The sequence below is a fragment of the Notolepis coatsorum genome, assembly GCF_963971535.1.
Source record: "Notolepis coatsorum genome assembly, chromosome: 3".
NCBI classification, from domain to species: domain Eukaryota; kingdom Metazoa; phylum Chordata; class Actinopteri; order Aulopiformes; family Paralepididae; genus Notolepis; species Notolepis coatsorum.
Window position 1 is genome coordinate 39048884 of NC_140167.1, and position 19363 is coordinate 39068246.

Consider the following 19363-nt stretch of genomic DNA (forward strand, 5'->3'; position numbering starts at 1 on the left):
ACTGCTGCCATCAGCTCCTATTCATGTCTTATGAGGGTGCACTGCCACGCTGCTCTTATCATCTGGGCATTGCTTCTCCCACAGCATAGGCCTTCTGGAACAAAAATAAATGTGTGTTTGCATGTGCATGTATATGCGTGCGTGTTTCAGATGGAAAGATTGTGGTAGATTGCATATATAGAGAGATGGAGACTGGGAGGGTGAGAGATTGACCGTGAAATGAGGGTATAAGATAAAGGTGAAGACTAGAAGGTGAGCCAGTATTTTTGTGTCGCGCCAAAGTCATTCTTCCAGGCTAACGTGAAACTGATAGCGAGTGAAGGTATTGCCAGTGTGTCCTATCCACGTTGCTTAGAGGAGGAAGGCGGAGGACAGAACTAGGGCTGACCTTCGATTTTTTTTGGGGGAATTTGAACCTTCGGGGCCGAGATTCGATTTAAATTTGAAGCTTCGAGATAAAAATGTCTTTTAACAAATTTAAAAATCTTTTTCTTTTAAATCTTTTTTGAAATTTTCTAGATTTTTTTTTTAATGTTGTGGGACTTGTACAGCACTTTGTTCAACTTTGTCAGTGCTGTAAAGTTTAAACCTTTTAAAATCTTAGACAAATTAAACACTTTGCTTTCATGAAATATTGTAAGCAGTCATTTGAGGCTTTATAAAAGCAGCACAATGAACACAAATCTGTCAGTGCTTAGGGCGGCTAGGTGGTGTAGTGGGCAAGGCACTCGCCACCAGTGTGGAGACGCTAGGATTCGCGTGTTCGAATCCAGCTCTCCACATTGTTTTTCAGTTTGGCTGGTCGTCCGCAGTAATACACATTGGCCGTATTACGGGGAGGGAAAACTGAAGGGTGGGGATCGAACGTTGTGAACAAGCGACTCCTACAAGTCGGTTGGTGCGCCTGCGCAGTAGAATCAGGAAGTGTCGGGGGCAGCGTGAGCCTCCCACGCGTTACTCCTCGACACAGAGATCGAGCTGCGCAGGTGAAAAGATGCGACTGCTGTTACCTCAAGTACCGGAGGGGACTTGTGCTATGTATGACTTAGTCCACATTGCAGCCGGCTTGTGGGAGGCAAGAAACAGCGTTCGTGACAGGGGGGGGTTGAATTGGATGATACGAAATTGGGATGGGAGAAAATATGGAAAAATGGGAGAAAAAGTGGATCAAAAAAAAATAAATAAAAAAAATCTGTCAGTGCCGAGTCCGACCTCATCTTAAATAACAAACACCATTGCTTGTTGTAGTTAACAAAACGAGGCAGAGTTGATTGTGCAAAAAATATATAACTTTTTTTATATACCGGTATTCAAATTTTATTTTCATATTCGAATCCCATGCCCATCGAACGAAGCTTCGAAGTATTTAAGACAGCCCTAGACAGAACACATCCGAGGCTCGAGACAGACGTTCGTACATACCTATAGACTGTCCCACTGCCATAAAGGAGTTGGTAATTGAACCCTTGCACTGAAGAACCATATAAATCAGTTTTGTATGAACAGCCCATGTATTTGCACTTGTGAAGTTAATCCCAAGGGGATCAATAAAGGAATCGTTTATCTTATTTGATCTTTAATCTAAATTATCTGGGAGTGTGACTATGATATAGCGCTAGAAACGACTCGACCTCTACCGTCTAACTATGAGTGAATGCAACACCGACACTCGACACATCATCTTTAGATAATAAAGTTGGAAAACATTGTTCCTCTGAAAACCTAAATTGGAATTCTTCATCTGAGGTACTCTATTAAAGAACCAGTAATACAATGTTAATTCCGTCAGAAAGATCGTATTCCACAGTAATGTTAATGTCAGGAGTGTTATTTGTTCAGCTTCAGATGTATCATATGATTTGTTATAATTGTTTTAGTGCACTCTCTCTGAGCACAACTCAGGTATGTTGAGGAGGCGTGGCCCTCCTCAGTATCATAAATACACAAAGCTTTCAAATGTAAACAAATTCATGGGCCCAGTGTGATCAGTTGCTATGGGAGATTTGCTAACCTGTGCTTGCAGGTGATTCATAAATTGTCCCAGTTGCTGTGGTTTTTTTTGAGCCACTAAAACTAACTACATTGTAGCAAATTAGTTTCAGTACTTGTTTGTGGACTAGCTAGTTGAAATCCTTTACAACTACTAGGGTTGGGTACCGTTCACATTTGAAGAAATTAGTCCAAACTCCTCAATTTCAACATTGTTATTTATTGTTGTAACACACCACACAAAATAAATAGCCTGATCATGTATTATGTTTTTTAATGTTTAAATATCAACGGTATCTGGCCATCCTCAGTAAATATATTCAAACTCCTCTGACCTCGTCTGGTCTTTCCAAAGATGGGACAGTAATATATAAATGTGTGGAAAAGGCTCCCTCTTATCTAGTATATTACACTCTTATACTGGTACAGATTGATCTAGTGTGAATCGGTACTCGGTAGTACCAATGTAATTCAGTCGGTACTCTCTAAAGTACCGGTACCCAACCCTAACAACTACTGACAACTGACTGATGGCCCAGTCGGGGTAACCTGAGTTAGATTATGATTAAGATTATGCAATCTCTTCAAGGAAGCACATTGGATATCTGAAATGGTTTGATTACCAGGGGGATAGTGATCAAAGAGCTTTAAGTCATCCTTTTCCACAATTACAGCAGCGTAATTATACATCAACAACATACCTTCTGTTGAAGAATATAAATGCAGTGACATTGAAGCGCAAAGATTTTCATTGTAGTGAATCTTTGAAGCTTTCTCTCCCGTTGCTTTTCTAATCTGGGTCCTGGAGGTGAGCAGGTGAAGACGCTGTGCCTGCGAGATTACAGCACTGAAGCCGGCGCCAACTGAAAGGCTTGCTGTAAGTCATTGTTACGGTACATGGACATGCCAGCGGCACGCAGCCTCTTGATTAGTTCCCACTGTGCGTGACACTGTGTTTTGCACCGCTGGAATTATAGGCTTTTAGTTTAGTGGTTTTATTAAGGGAGTGTTGAGCCATCAGGGGGAGGCATAAATGGCCCCATTTTGAGCATGTACTCGTCTTAACTGTTCTCTTGTCTATTCCCAATCTGTTGTGTTGGAGGCATCGCTGCGGAGCCGGTCTGTTTGCGAGAGGTGACGGAGAGTTCTTCTCAGCGTCGTAATGTTGAGGAAAGCAGCAGTGGGTTCAGAGTAAACACACACTGAGAAAGTTCCTTTTTCAGAAAGCAGCTCATGTGTCTGACTGTCAGCCCGCTACCAGTTCCCCACTGAACGTGTCTCAAGGCTTTTCTCTCCCGCCATCTAGTTGGTTAAATTTTGTTCTCTGTCACTCTCTCCCTCCCCTCTATATCTGCAGGACAATGTGTTGAACATTATCAATCAGATCATGGATGAATGTATCCCCGGCGACCGGGCCAACCGAGACTTCTGTGTCAAGTTCCCAGAGGAGATTCGCCATGACAACCTGGCAGGCCAGCTGTGGTTTGGGGCTGAGGTAGTGTATTCCCTCCAGCATCCACTGGAGAAAACAAGTTTGCACACGTCCTATAGTACCTTGCACGCTAGCCATTAGCCAATATGTATATACACACAGACACAGAATGCTGCATGTCTCATGTGTTTTCAGTTTTCACAATGCCATGATCATCATTATACTACTGATATGATATCCAACCTATAGTTTTATCTAGGGCTGGGCGATATGGCCTAAAAATAAAATCTCAGATTATTAAAAAAAAAACGATTTACGATTTTAATAGATTTTTTTTCTCTTAAACTAAAAAAGCCAAGGAAATCATTCAAATAACCTTTGTTTTTATTTGACACAAAAAAATAAATCAAACCAAGATGAATTTTTGGGATTGAAGTGCAAACCTAACTTTCACCAATCTTCACTTACAAAAATAATAATAATAATCATATATATATATATATATATATATATATATATATATATATATATATATATATATATATATGATTATTATTATTATTTTTGTTATATATATACACAGTATATATGTATAAAAGGTTACTCTTGATCAAACAAATATGAATGTCCCTATTGGGATTAATAGTGCAATAACTTCCTTTTTCACCAAACTTCACTTAAAACAAATAAAAGGTGCCTCTTGATCATCAAACAAGAATCAATTTCCCTATTGGGATTAATAAAGTGCAAATCTAACTTTCACCAAACATCACTGTTTGTAAAATAAAAGGTGACTATTAAAAAAAATTAAAAAAGATAATATATACCGTATATATTTTTGAAAAATCGATTTTTCAAAATCGTCCTAAATCATTCATTCGAATTAATCGATTAATCGCCCAGCCCTAGTTTTATCCATATAAACCTGTATAAAGTAAAGTGAAGTGGTGCCGAGGTGAGTGGCAGCCTTTCTTAGCAGCTCCCACCTCCCTCTACTTTTTACCCCCTATTTACTCCTATTTACCAATTTTTTTTGACACTGCTTTTTACTACCTGTACCCCCCGCCCCCCCCCCCCTCCCCTATGCTGCTATGATGCCTGAATTTCCTCAAGGAGATCAATAAAGGAACATCTTAGGGCGGCTAAGTGGCGCAGTGCGCAAGGCGCTCGCCACTAATGCAGGAGATGCTGGTTTCGAGCCCAGCTCTCGGCATTGCTACCAGCTTGGCTGGTCGTTCATACTAATACAATTGGCAGTATTAGGGGGTGGGAAGCTGGCGGGTGGGGATCAGACGCTGTGGACAACGACTCCTACAGGTCGGTTGGTGCGCCTGCGCAGCAGAATCAGGAAGCAACGAGGGCAGCGTGTCCCTCCCACGCAGACCCTCGCCGCTGAGAGATCGCGCTGTACAGGTGAAAGATGCAACGGCTGCCTCCTCGTGTACCGGAGGGGACACGTGATGCAAGGCTTGGTCCACATTGCAGCCGACCTGTGGGAGGCATGGCCTAACAGCGTTCGAGACAGGGGAGGGTAGAATTGGACAATACGAAATTGGGATGGGAGAAAAATAGAAAAATGGGAGAAAAAGTAGACAAAAAAAAAATAAAGGAACATCTTATATATATTTTTATCAACTTTTTCTCCTTTTTATATTTTTTCTCCCATCCCAATTCCACTGTGCCAATTCTTCCCTCCCCTGTCTTGAACATTGCTTGCATATGCCCCCCACTGGCCGGTTGTAGGGAGGATAGAAGCCTTGCATCACGTGTCCCCTCCGATACACGAGGAGGCAGCCTGTCACATCTTTTCACCTGCCAGCGCGGACTCTCATTGGCGAGGTGTAACGTGTGGGAGGCTCACACTACCCCCGCCATTTCCTGTCTCTGCTGTGCAGGCGTCCCCAACCGACCTGTAGGAGTCGCTGTGCACAACGTCCAGATTACCACCCATCGACTTCCACCCGCTAACTCTGTCAATTGAGTTAGTATGACGGCTGGCCCAAGCCGGAGGCAACGCAGACAGCCGGAGTCGAACCCGGTGTCTCTTGCGTTGGTGACGAGCGCAATGTCTGCTGCGCCCCCCAGCCGCCTCAGGAATATCTTATCTTAATAACGCTGTACACTCTGTATATACATATATGTATCTGTATCTACTCATATTATTCATACCACTGGCTAGATTGGTTAACCATAGTGCAGTGGTTCTCAACCTTTTTACACCAAGTACCACCTGAGAATGTAGCTGGCTCTCCAAGTACCACCATATGACCGACATTAAAATACAGTCTATTCAGCTATGCACAGTTCACGTAGGAGGCAAATGTATTCCTAATAGCATTATTTATTGTTAACTTTTGTCAGACACAGCCACAATGTACAAAGGGGTAGCACTAGAACTAGCAAACTCTTCCACACAACTCATACAATGCAAGGGGCATTGAGAACATAATAACTAACATTCTCACATAGCAAGTGAGAAAATGAAGAACAACTGTATTTCAGCAAATGTACTTAATTTTCTCTCTCGCTCTCACACAGCAAGCAATTGTCCTTCATTCTCTCTCTCTCTCACACACACACACACACACACACACACACACACACACACACACACACACACACACACACACACACACACACACACACAGCATGTTGTTGTCCATTGACAACTCACATAAGCAGGGCCGGACTGGGGAAATAATTCAGGCTGGGAAATATAGTGTGAAATATAGCCCCAGTCAGGGGTCCCCCACCAGGGAGACTTAATTTCCTGCATTCTGGTGCAGGATTTTTTTTTTAAAATGTACCACTGTTTGTGATGCGCATCACAAATTATTGTTAAAAAAAAAAAAAACACATATTCAATAAATTTTTTAATTGTAACCCTTTAAATGCCAGTTTGTTGAGGGGGGCTCCAGTAGCTCACCGCATATCTCGGCGCTATTTCAGCGTCGGGGAAAACCGTGCTGCGTCACGGATCTGGTGGACTCCGAGTTCGATTCCCGGACCCGCCGTCATTTATCAGAATGTCTTCCCCTGATCTATATCCCGTTTCACCCTGTATCTGTCGGTCATGCTTGACCAGAAAAAGCGATAAACGCTAAAAAATAAAGTTTAAAAAAAATAAATGCCAGTTTGTGTGATGGCATCACAAATTATTGTTAAAAAAACACACAAAAAGTAAAGTATTTTCAATATATCAATTGCAAAGTACATTTTTCTGGGGGGGATTATTACAGGCTAGGCATGTGTTAGATGATTAGATTTAACAACAACTCTTTTCAGAATATTTCAGAGTATTTCATTTTTTATCTGACATTACAAAAAATCTAAAAATAAAAATGGTTATGATCAGGGCTGAAGTTGAATAAAAGATTTATGACTTTTTAGACTGCAATACTCTGTCACAGTGATCTCCTGGTTGTTCCCCACCTAGGTTATCTAACTATCGCGCAGCCGCAACTAGAAACACTGGCCTGGCCTTCTAAGTTCAGTGGCCTGACTGCAAAAAAAAAAAAAAAAAAAAAAAATATATATATATATATATATATATATATATATTTTTTTTTATATAAATCTTTTCAAGTACCACCAAGTACCACTAGTGGTACGCGTACCACAGGTTGAGAACCACTGCCATAGTGTATTCATTGTCGTCCCACTGTATATAATTTTTCATATATAATCCATACACATTATACTGTACACACTACGATGCACTTTAATGCCTTTGCACTCCGGTCAGATGCAAACTTTAATTCATTGTACTCTCTGCTTGTGCAATGACAAATACATTTAATTTACTCTAATCTAATCATCTTCCCAATCTAATCTCCTATTGAGCAACATCATTTACAAGATGTCTGTGTGTGTGTCTGCAGTGTTTGGCTGCTGGTTCCATCATCATGAACAGGGAGATAGAGAGCATGGCCATGAGGCCTCTAGCCAAGGACCTGACCCGTAGCCTGGAGGAGGTACGCAACATCACACGCGACCAGGCCCTGAGGGACCTCAACTTCTACACTGACCGCATGAAGGACGCACTGCGACACTTCGACAGCCTTTTTGCAGAGTTCGAGCTCAGGTGAGAGACCTGAGATCTTGAGACCAGGCACGTTTTTAAAATGCCTAAATCGTTTTTTTTGCCTCTTTCCACATATATGTTCTGCTTTCTAGGGCTTTAAAGGGGACATATTATGGGAAATGGGTTTGTCCTAGTGTTGGTCTGGATTTGGCAGTGTGTAAATTACATTTATACATTTGCATAAAAACTTAACAAGCATGTTCCACAAATTCAAAGAAGTCATATATAGATGCATAATATGTCCCCTTTAAGCATTTCCTTCTATTAGCATTTGTCACAGCTCTCAACATTATTAAAATGTTTCTGACTTCCTCCTCATTGCCAGTTATGTGTCAGCCATGGTGCCTGTGAAGTCTCCCAAAGAATACTACGTCCAGCAGGAGGTCATCGTGCTCTTCTGTGAGACGGTGAAGAGGTGAGTCTGCAGAGGAAAACACCAACACTGACGAACATCAGATGGTAGAATAATAACCAATGGAGTGCCGCCGATCTGATCGGGCCGAAGGAGGGGAATGTTTTTGTTCTGGAACAAAAAAAATCTTGATTTGCACTTGGAACTGTAGTGAAGACGTGTCCTTTTATAGCTTCTTTTTCTGCTGTGCTTTCTGGTCTCAGGGCTTTGAAGCAGGGCTATCTCACACAAGACATGATCGATGACTATGAACCTGCTCTGATGTTTACAATTCCCAGACTAGCCATTGTGTGGTAAGTGGTGTCTCTTCTCCCATTCTTCCTCTCGCTCTCTCTCTCTCTCTCTCTCTCTCTCTCTCTCTCGCGCTCTCTCTCTCTCCTTCCCACCCTCATATGCCAACAGAATTTTAAACAACATCTCTCCCTCTCGCTTCTTCTTCAGTGGTCTGGTGGTATACTCTGAGGGTCCTCTCAACCTAGATGGAAAGTCAGAGGACATGTCTGAGCTCTTCCGGCCTTTCCGCACTTTATTGAAGAAGATCAGGTAGAGTCGGCGGTCGGGAGGCATCACTGCTGCTTTTTCACTGCTGATATTGACCAACGTTCACATGGTGGAAAGGAATCCCAACCTGAGCCTGACATGAGAGCAAAATGGCCGCCGTATGAATGAGGTCAATTTAATTTTGAATTGGAAACAACATTCGGGCCAGTGGCCAGGACAGATCCAGTACAGAAGATCCAATCTGCCATGAAGTCTATACCAACAGGTTAGGGTCAAAACATGGTTGAAAATGTAATCTACCGGGCGCCCCAGTGGCGAACCACATAGCGCGCTCAGCCGCGACACGGCCGACCCGGGTTCGACTCCCGAACCCGTCGTTATTTGCCGAATGTCTTCCCCCCACTCTGTCTCCCATTCCTCCTCTGTCTCTCTCTACTGGACTGCCCAGTAGCAATAAAGCGATAAAACGCCAAAAAAATATTTTTTAAAGAAAATGTAATCTACTTTTCGTCATCAGATCTAACTAGGTGCATGTGTAGAAAAAAAGGCAGTAAATAAAATATCTGCAGTGCCAGTACCCTGTTTTAGCTTGGTGTCTGTATTCCTGCATCCCTTGTTGTTAATAACAACATACCAACTTTGCAAGAAATGACGTAAACTCCATGATCAAAACTGCTCAAAAAAATTTCATCAATGACAAAACTGAGGAAAACAAAAATAAACCATGTGAACTTTGGAAATTACTCAATAATCAACTAGGCTTCAGTAAAAAACTTAAAACCAGGTTCTCAAACATAAACATAAAGACGGACAACACGCTCATCACAGACAAGCTGGATGTAGCCAATTACTTAAACACTTTCTTCACAAACATAGCCACAACACTGGTAAACAAACTACCCTCCCACTCAGGGCAGTATGGAGTAGAACACATAGTAGCATACTACAAGAACCTAGGCGTCCACAAAGACTACTTCAAATTGGAAATGGTAACTACAGATGAGGTACTCAAAAAACTGAGACTCAGCAGCCGCCATCACCCCAGTCATCACACGCATAATAAACCTCTCCATAAAACAGGGACACGTCCCCAAGGACTTCAAAATTGCGAGAGTAACACCCCTGCACAAAAAGGGCAGCAAATTAGACCCAGGCAACTACCGCCCTGTTTCTATCCTTACATCCATCTTGAAAGTCATGGAAAAAATAGTATACGAACAGGTCGAAAAGTACCTCGCGGAAAAAAATCTAATCTACGAATTCCAATTTGGTTTCAGAACATCCCACACCACTGACACATGCCTTCTCTATTTGAACGACCACATCAAACAAGAGGTGGACGCGGGCAAATACTGCGGCATGGTCATGCTGTCAATCACACCATTCTGATTGACAAGCTAAAAGCAATTGGTTTTGATAGTCTTATCAGTGAGCTGGATACAATCCTACCTGGAGGGGAGAGAACAGATGGTGGAGGTAAACGGTACCCTATCCCCCCCCCTCACAGTGAGCTGTGGTGTTCCACAAGGAAGCATACTAGGACCGCTACTAGGGCTGCACGATTTTGGGAAATAATCTAATTGCGATTATTCTGACAGATATTGCGATTGCGATTTGCGATGCGATTATAACATATCTTTTATTTTTTTTACAAGAAGAATGTTGCTGCTTTCTGTAGTCGGGTCCCAGCTGCAAAATTACTGTATTACCCTGTATTATACACTTTTACTATCATGTAGACCAGTGATTCCCAACCTGGGGTCCGCCAGACCACTTTTTTTTTTTTTTTTTTTTTTTTTTTTTTTTTTTCTTTCATAGAAATATTTAATTAGCATATTTTTATCATCAGAAGCATAAATAGTCTCTCCACTACAATAAAAAATAAAGATAAATAAATAAACATCTAGACATGATTTTTGAACGTTAACAGTAGGCTACCGGGTAGCCGCTAAAACGCGAATCAGTTGACTGTATCACTTTCTGTAGCTAGCCTAGCACGCTAGTTAACTTTCTCGGCTCGTCTGCAGTCAGCCGCCAGAGGCGAAAATGTGTGACAAACGAAAAGGAGATGACGGCAGCTCATCTGCAAAAAAAGTTAGGACCTACAGCAATCGCGAAAATTACATCACCATGGGCTTCACTGAGGGACCAGACAAACGACCTGAGTGTGTGATTTGTGGAGAAAAGTTGGCAAACTCGAGCCTGAAGCCCAGCAAGCTGAAGAGACATCAGGCGTCTAAGCACCCAGAAACCGTTGGGAAGGATCCGGACTTTTTTCGGAGGAAAGAACAGTCTCTCAAGGCGAACAAGCCTGTTGATGTTAGAGTAGCGTGGAGCAGGGGTGGCAGTGATTTACAGAAGGCTACCGAAGCCTCCTTTGAGTGTTCGCTTTTAATTGCAAAAGCAAAGAAACCGCACAATATTGGCAAGCAGCTCATCAAACCAGCCTGCATCAAAATGGTTTAGAAACTGTGCGGCCCACAGGTGGCGGATAAACTAAAATCAGTACCACTCTCGAACAATGTAGTGAAAGACCGAATTGATAAGATGTCAAGTGATTGCGAGCAGCAGCTGTCAGAAAAGTTTAGAAAGGGTCCATTTGCCATACAACTTGATGAAACTACAACTGTCGCAGACGAGGCTGTGCTCATCGTTTATGTGCAATATATCGAAAATGAGGATCTGAAGCAGGACATTCTCATGTCAGTCAACCTTACTACCACCACTCGAGGTGAGGATATTTTTACTGCAGTGGATTCTTACTTCATTCAACATAAATGCAAACCGTTCACCATTAGGGCCTGATTTGAGAGGATGAATACAGGATTTGAATATTGGCCAAAATTTTGAAATACATATGGTGCAAGATTAGATTTGTTGATTGAAGGCACAAGTCAAAGAAGCATAGTGGGTCTAATTATGATGCATATGCCTGTGTATAAGCAGTTTGTTATTAAAATGACAAAAAAAAGTATTAAACCCAGCTAGGACAGATTCTCTCTGCTACTGATTGGAATTTCCTGTCTCATATTTAGTTTAATTTGTTGCATTGATTTGTTCCATAAATGCAAACCGTTCACCATTAGGGCCTGATTTGAGAGGATGAATACAGCATTTGAATATTGGCCAAACATTTTGAAATGCATATGGTGCAAGATGAGATTTGTTGATTGAAGGCACAAGTCAAAGAAGCATAGTGGGTCTAATTGTGATGCATATGCCTGTGTATAAGCAGTTTGTTATTAAAATGAAAAAAAAAAGTATTTTATGGTATCTTATTAGGAGGGGGTCCGCGAATTTCATCAGAGATGTTTGGGGGTCCCTGGGGGGAAAAAGGTTGGGAACCACTGATGTAGACTATTCTGCTTTGTGTTTACATGTGATGTATTGTATACATGCACATTTATTATGTTCTTGTGTGATGTATCGCACATTTTATTGCTGTGTGATGTATTGCAAATGTTATTGCTGTCATCTTGGCCAGGTCTACCTTGCAAAGGAGATCTTGTATCTCAATGGGACTTCCTGGTTAAATAAAAAAAATAAAAATTAATTGCAGGCTTGGCGATTTGATAATTGCATCATTCCAAATCGCGATTTCGATTAAAAAACTATTAATCGTGCAGCCCTAACCGCTACTATTCCTAATTTATGCAAATGACATGTCGTCAGCTTGTGACTGCAACTTGTTCCTGTTTGCGGATGACTCAGCCCTGCTGGTCTCTGACAAGAACAAGTTACAGGTTGAAAAAGCCCTCAGCTCGGAACTAGGCAAAATTAAATCTGCATATGGCTCGCCAACAACAAACTATAATTACACATGGGCAAAACAGAGTCCATTCTCTTCGGTTCAAATAACAAACTCAGCAAGACCGACGGCTTCTCAGTTACAGTGGGTGACAATATTGTCACAGGGAAAGATGAAATTACCTACCTGGGTTCCATCCTAGAGGCTAATCTTTCCTGTGACAAAATGGCATCCAATGTAATAAAAAAAAGTCAACTAACGAACTCGATTCTTGTACCGGATCTCCTCTCTGGTAAACAAGAATACCCTGAAAACTCTGGCAGGAGCACTCATTCAAGGGTACTACAACTATGCTTGCACCTCATGGTACCAAAGCACCTCAAAGGCACTAAAAAACAAATTACAAACATCTCAAAACAAACTACGTAGTCAGACTTACTGCTTGACCTGACTCCTAGAACCCACCTCACCCCTGCCCACTTTGACAACCTAGGATGGCTTAGAGTAGACGACAGAGTACAGCAATTTGCAATGGGCCTGGTCTACAAGATACACTACACGACCAAGGTACCCATGTACATGTCAAAATACTTCCCAAAGGTCAGTGAATACCACGATCACAACACCAGAGGGAGCTCCACAAATCATGTTAAACCCAGATTCGGCTCAAACAAGGGACTAAACACGTTTCGCAATTAAGTCACATCAATGTCGAACGCCCTACCCAAAGCTGTAAAGGAATGTGAATCACTACCCACTTTCAAAAACACTCTCAAAGAACACCTATGGGAGACTGCAATTCGAAACTGGCCCCTACAAATGTCCTAACCCAGTTGTACAATAAATGACCAAGTATGGCTTTGTCAGTATTCCAATGTACAGTGTACAGTGTGTGTGTGTGTGTGTGTCCACCTACCTCCAATGTACAGCCCCCCACCTACCCAACCTCCTCCAATGTACAGTTTCTACGTCAAATGTATATACACTCTTTTTCTGGACACTTTTTGTATCACAAACAGTACTGTATTTGCAAATCTGGTATGTCATAAATGTATAGATGTAGCAGTACTGTCTATCTGTATGTCGTGTGTGTCATATATGTTATGATGAATTGAAAATGGGGGACCCTGATCATGTAAACAAGACGAAAGTCTTTCTCTGGTATGCATCCCCTTAACAATTGTATGTATTGAGCTGTACTGTACTGTACCCATTCTGCAATCTGTTAATCAACTTTTCAATCAATCAATCAATCAATCAATCAATCAATCAATCAATCAGCATTGAGCCGTATCACCAGATTCCATGACGAGCATATTTAATGTTGAATCACTGTTGTGATGTTTGTCCAGAGACCTGCTGCAGACCCTGACAGATGTGGAGCTGACGACACTGGAGAGGAGCCTCTGTATCTCTCAGGACAGGGAGGACCCGGCACCGGACCCACCCTCGTCCTGTAGCCCCGTCGCTGAACCCCCCAAGGAGAAGTGTGAGGAGGTGGAGCAAGAGGAGGGAAAGGAGCACAACCACCTGCCTCCGTTTGTCTCTCCCGGCCAGGAGGAGGGGTTGGAGGTTGTGGAAAAGGGCTGGGAAGAGGTGGAGACGGAGAAGGGGGAGGAGGAGCAGGAGCAGGGCCTGCTGTGTGAGGAGGCGGAGGAGGCAGAGCTGGCCTGCTCCTTGCAGTACGACGAGGAGGAGCTGGAGCAGCTCAACATGATGGTGCACCGCGTGGGAGACGAGATGTCCACTCTGCTGTCCCCTCCCAGCCAGGGACACTCGCCGGCCCACAGAGGGGAGGCGGGGGGCTCTAGTGGGGCCTCCAGTACGGAGGCCTCCCCCCGCAGGCTCCTCGGGGTCCGGGGCAGGACAGGCCTGTATGTAGAGGAGGAGGACAGGGTGTTCTTCATGGAGGACCTGGATGCGGCAGGAGACAGAGAGGCCTGTAGCCGTCTGGCCTCGCCTTCCAAAGCCTTGCAACCTGCCTGTCCTGTGCAGCGCAGGCCGGGCGCCCTGGTGGTCTCGGCCAGGAATGGCTGGCCCTCTGAGACCCGGTCAGAGGAACCGTGCCCACAGCCTCGTGGCCAGAACCCACCCTGTCCCGGTGGCAAGCGCCCCCCCTGCATTTCCGCTCCCAGTTCAGAACCTTTGCCTTACACCAACGGCTGGGAGGTGGTGGTAGAGGGCACCGCCTCGGAGACCGCTGAGGTCATTGCCCACCGTATGGGTGGCATGAAGCTGTCTGCCACCGTCATCTTCAACCCTCGCTCCCCCAGTCTGACAGACCTGGCTGTGGACAAGCTGCTGCTGCCTCGGCCCGCATCATCTGAGACTGAGCCCTGTGGCCCCCTGGTGGCCACACACTGCCTGCTCAACTCCTGTGTCTGCTGCGGCAGCTGCGAGGACGGCCACGACGACCCAGTGGAGAGCACCAGGATGGGGCTGGGGCTGGCCCTCACTCTGGGTTTGGACAAACACGGTAAGGCCCTGGCCCCCGGGTCTGTCATCCAATCCTCTGCTTGTCGCCTGGGCCCCCTTGGTCAGGAGCTTCATCACGGTAAAGGGGAACCCTCCCAGCTGACGCCTCCCTCCTCCCGCTGCTCCTCAGAGCTCCTTCTAGAGGAGGAGGGACCCCAGCTCTGTGAGAAGTGCCTGGTGGTGGCCCCGGGCCCCGGGCCCCAGGCTCAGGACAGAGGCCCCAGCGGTGGGGCCGCGCCTGCCCCCTGCACCCACCAGTGGAGGACTGGCAGGAGACGACAGGCCAGTGGGGGGCGCGAGAGGGACAAGCCGGGGAACAAGGACTCTGAGAGGGAAGCCAAGGAGGACAGCAGGAAGAGGTGGGCTGTCATTTTTGAGGGTCACTTCCCTTCTGGGTTTGTTGGTGTTTGAATGGTGGCTCGTCAGCTTCTCTCTGATTCTAGTCTCAACCGTCTTCTTGTTTGATTTCCACCACATTTCATCACTTTTTCAGTTATTTCGTGTGTTGCTTTGAGGCTGTGTTGTTTTTCTTTGTTGCTTGCACTTTCCTCATGCTGTCCTTTTTATAATGTGATTTCTGTGTTTTTATTTTTGCCATTCCTATGTTTTTATCCTTAATTCTTTTGTTTCTTTTTGGTTGTTTTTAGTTTTCAGATCTCTCCTATCAGCTCAGTGTCAAGTAGTGACTGTGAGAGTGTGTCTGTCACCACATGTAGTCTGTCCAGCAGTGCATACACCCCCAGGTAACCTGTGTGTGTGTGTGTGTGTGTGTGTGTGTGTGTGTGTGTGTGTGTGTGTGTGTGTGTGTGTGTGTGTGATTTGTGTGGGGGGATTATTGGTCATAATGTTATAGGTTGTGGGATACATGAGTTTGGAATTTACCATATTCACACAGTGGCTATTTTCTTATGCCATGCTCTTATGTCATGCTCAGGTTGGGATTCATTTCCACCCTGTTCCCACCCAAGGTGAGCATGACATAAGAGCAAAATGGCCGCAATGTGAATTTTCTCAATAATTATGTGTAATCATTCTCAACTAAAATTCATTCTTAAATAGTCATTGATGGCTGACATAGAAGTTCATGTTTTATGTTGTCATGTAAATGAGTTTAGTGTTCGAAACCCGTAGAAATTGAATATTGAGTGTCAATATTCTATCTGTATGTGCGAGAGACTCAGAAGAGCAATGCATTGCCATGGCAAAGACATCATTTGGATGAACATTACAGCGACTGTTGTGATGAACATTCTAACTTTGGGAATCTCACGCACCGAGTTACATACGCCTTTCACACCAGTCCACATCCATCCGGATAGTCTTTCTGAGCACCGTACGCTGGTCACCTGAATTCCAGAATCTTGGTGGCTGACTTGTTACTTTGTAATGACTTGAGTTTATACAACATAGCATAATATGTCAAGCGCCAGAACCGGTCACAGCAGACAGGACACACTTGGAAGGGGCATCAGTGCAGACTGATCCTGGTTCACTTCATTTTGTCCTGTCTTCTCTCAACTACCGAAAGATGCAGTGTAATCAAAAAGCACACTTCACACACTGTGCAGTCTGTGACCTAATCAAGGGTTAATATTAACCCTTCAATGTTATTAACAACAGCTACAACATTGACAGTTCAGTTATATGTAAGCTGAGTCCAGTCTGAATAAGCACAGCGTGTCCCACACAGAAGAAGTGCAAGACAACAGTGGGCAGCCTGCAACATGCGGGATAATCCCCTGACTCAGGGTTCGAAATTAACGGGGGCTTGGGGCAAAATGCCCTCGAAAATTTACCAAATGCCCTCGAAAATCAGTTAAGGGGGGCAAGAAAAGCCCCCGACAGTTTACTAATTATATAATTATATATATGCTGTACAGTGCGAGCATTTCCCTCGTATTTGCCCCTAATAATATGTGTGTGCAATTGTGAAAATGTTTCACTGTGCTCCTAAATTTTTATTTAGATTTTATTTATTAACATTTTATTTAGGAGCACATGTGCTCCTTGGGGAAAAAAGTTAGCGTAGAGCCCTATATATGGAGACATTAACATTACGTTATCAAACATAGGGACGAAGACTGTAAAAAATCTTTATGTTAATTTTCATCATAAAAATTATGTGCCCCCGAAATTAAAAAAAAAAAGCCCCCGAAAATCAATTAAGGGGGGCAAAAAAAGCCCTGGAATATTTTTTTTTTCTAACCCTGCCCTGACTTATAGCTTACCGTATATCCAGTATCCACGCCCGTGTCATTTCTCAAAGTCTAAACTTGTCCAAAATTATCGCACGTTTGGTAATATATCGCATTCACTCATCTGTCTACGCCTCTACGATAGCCTAATCCTGTGGCCAAATTAATCATCAAAGCTACTAAATCAAAGGCTCTTAACCATTTCACTACCACACTACAGAAGGTTAACCTTTCACTACCACACTACAGACGGTTAACCGTGTGGCAGTGAAAGGGTTAACCTTCTGTATTGTCGCAGTGTAAGGGTTAACCCTTTGGTAGTGTGGTAGTGAAAGGGTTAAGCCTATAACAACACATGTCAGGGACTCTACCTATTATAAAGGTTAGTGGCAGGGCGGCTAGGTGGTGCAGTGGGCAAGGCACTCACCACCAATGCTGGAGACGCTGGGTTCGAGCCCAGCTCTCCACATTGTTTTCAGTTTGGCTGGTCGTCCGTACTAATACAATTGGCGGTATTAGGGGGATGGGTGGGGATCGGACGTTGTGGACAGCGACTCCTACAGGTCGGTTGGTGCGCCTGCGCAGTAGAATCAAGAAGCGATGGGGGCGGCGCCCCTCCAAAGCGCAGATCCCTGACACTGAAAGATCACGCCGCGCAGGTGAAAAGATGCGACGGCTGCTACCTCGAGTATCGGAGGGGACTCGTGCTATGTATGGCTTCGTCCACATTGCAGCCGGCTTGTGGGAGGCAAGAAACAGCGTTCGAGACAGGGGAGGGTTGAATTGGACGATACGAAATTGGGAGAAAAAGTGGATCAAAAAGAAATAAAGGTTAGTGGCAGCGTGTTGTTGGCTTGGAATTCCATAGGACAGTTTTCTTCCACTGTTACACTAATAGAAGTGTGGAATAGGTCTGGCAACACACACTCTGTTATTGATCATTTGGTTGAAGATATGCCTGATAAAAAGCTAACAAGCAAGCATTAACTCTTTGACTGCCACGTAGTTTTTCCATCTGTACGCTGTACTTCCCTGGCGCGATTTTTTTTTTTTACCATTTTCACGATGTTTGCAGACCCATCGTATATTCTATATTATAGCTATGGAGACAATAGTATGGCTCATTTGAAAGGAAATATATATACTCCAACAGGGGAAAAAACGTTTAGTTCTACATACCTTCGTTCCTACGCTATCCCATGCTAAAAATCGTCCCGTTTCAAAATCCAGTTCCGTTTTCTGGAATGCGAGATATGACGTGTTTTGTGCGCATATGCGCATTTCATGCGGGTTGCTCGCCTGCCACCTATATTATTTCCAGGTCAAAGGTAACATGACCATAGTAGAATGAAGTAGAATCGTTTTCTGGGATCATTACAAAGGCATGTTTTATGATGGGGTTCGGTAAAATAGACGTTACTTTTGTCAGCAGGTCCACCAAAACCCTGTCCACTCTTGCTCCGAAGTGTCTTGGGTCAGAACAATAAATAACGTTAGTTGGCCCTGGCAGCGCCTAACAGATAACGTTATCGTTACATCAAAACAGCCTGTTTGAAAATACTAGAATCCAACATAGTCTGGTGAAAACGCACCTTATGCTATGGATGGATCGTCACCGTTTGTCCTCTTCATAATAATCTCCAATAGTTCGCTCGTCTAGGCCAGTGGGGAGCCGCCATGGGGGGGGTCACCAGATGATTTAAAAAAAGTTTAAAAGAAAATGAAAGATTTCCACAAAAAAATTTAAAAAATATTATTATTATTATTTTTTTTAATGCAGTCAGGCCACTGAACTTAGAATCAGGCCAGGCCAATAGTTAGATAACCTAGGTGGGGTACAACCAGGAGATCACTGTAACCCACACAAGTTGGAGAACTGTCTCTATCTCTCTTGCTCACACACACACACACGCACACACACGCACACACACACAGTCACACACACACACACACACACACACACACACACACACACAAGTTTCAAGTTCAAGTTTCTTTAATAGTTGTCATACAGAAGTACAGAATACTTTTATACAAAATGCTTCTTACTGTTGCGCTCCAGAGACTGTGCAAGAAAAAAGGGAGCCGCATGTGATTGGTGGAGGCGGGACCCTTACAAAAAACTAAATACATCAAAAACACTGTTGTTGCTAATCATACATATGCTAGCCTGTTTTAATTTGCATAATTTGTGATGCCATCACAAACACTGGCATTTAAAGGGTACAAATAAAAAAAATGCCTACACCAGAATGCAGGAAATGAAGTCTTTGTAACAAAATGTCCTGACCCCCGTTTAAAAAGTGGCCTGACTGGGGCTATATTTCGCACTATATATCCTGGCCTGAATGATTTCCCCTGTCCGGCCCTGGTTAAAAGCCTCCAATGCTTATTAGTGTGTGTGCGTTTGAACGTTTGCATGTTTCAACCATACATTTCCATTTATAAAAGTATTTATATTTTTTTACCTCCTATAATAGTGGGTGTCGCGGCTCTCTGACACTGTTATTTCGGGGGTCGCGGCCTG

The 19363-nt window shown here is 43.7% G+C and overlaps 1 protein-coding gene across 3 annotated transcripts in view; it reads left to right on the forward strand.

Annotated features, from left to right (window-relative positions):
* zfyve28 (zinc finger, FYVE domain containing 28) overlaps window positions 1–19363 on the forward strand; it is an 81858-nt gene that overhangs the window by 48372 nt on the left and 14123 nt on the right. The window contains exons 2-9 of one of the 3 annotated variants that reach the window (XM_084309509.1): window positions 2798–2866; window positions 3347–3484; window positions 7303–7505; window positions 7831–7920; window positions 8121–8210; window positions 8359–8460; window positions 13519–15000; window positions 15289–15384. In XM_084309509.1, coding sequence (XP_084165635.1) covers window positions 3377–3484; window positions 7303–7505; window positions 7831–7920; window positions 8121–8210; window positions 8359–8460; window positions 13519–15000; window positions 15289–15384 — 2171 coding nt within the window. In that variant the 5' untranslated portion in view covers window positions 2798–2866; window positions 3347–3376. The remainder of the gene's footprint in view (window positions 1–2797; window positions 2867–3346; window positions 3485–7302; window positions 7506–7830; window positions 7921–8120; window positions 8211–8358; window positions 8461–13518; window positions 15001–15288; window positions 15385–19363) is intronic. The other 2 variants (XM_084309507.1, XM_084309508.1) reach the window with 2 other exon arrangements.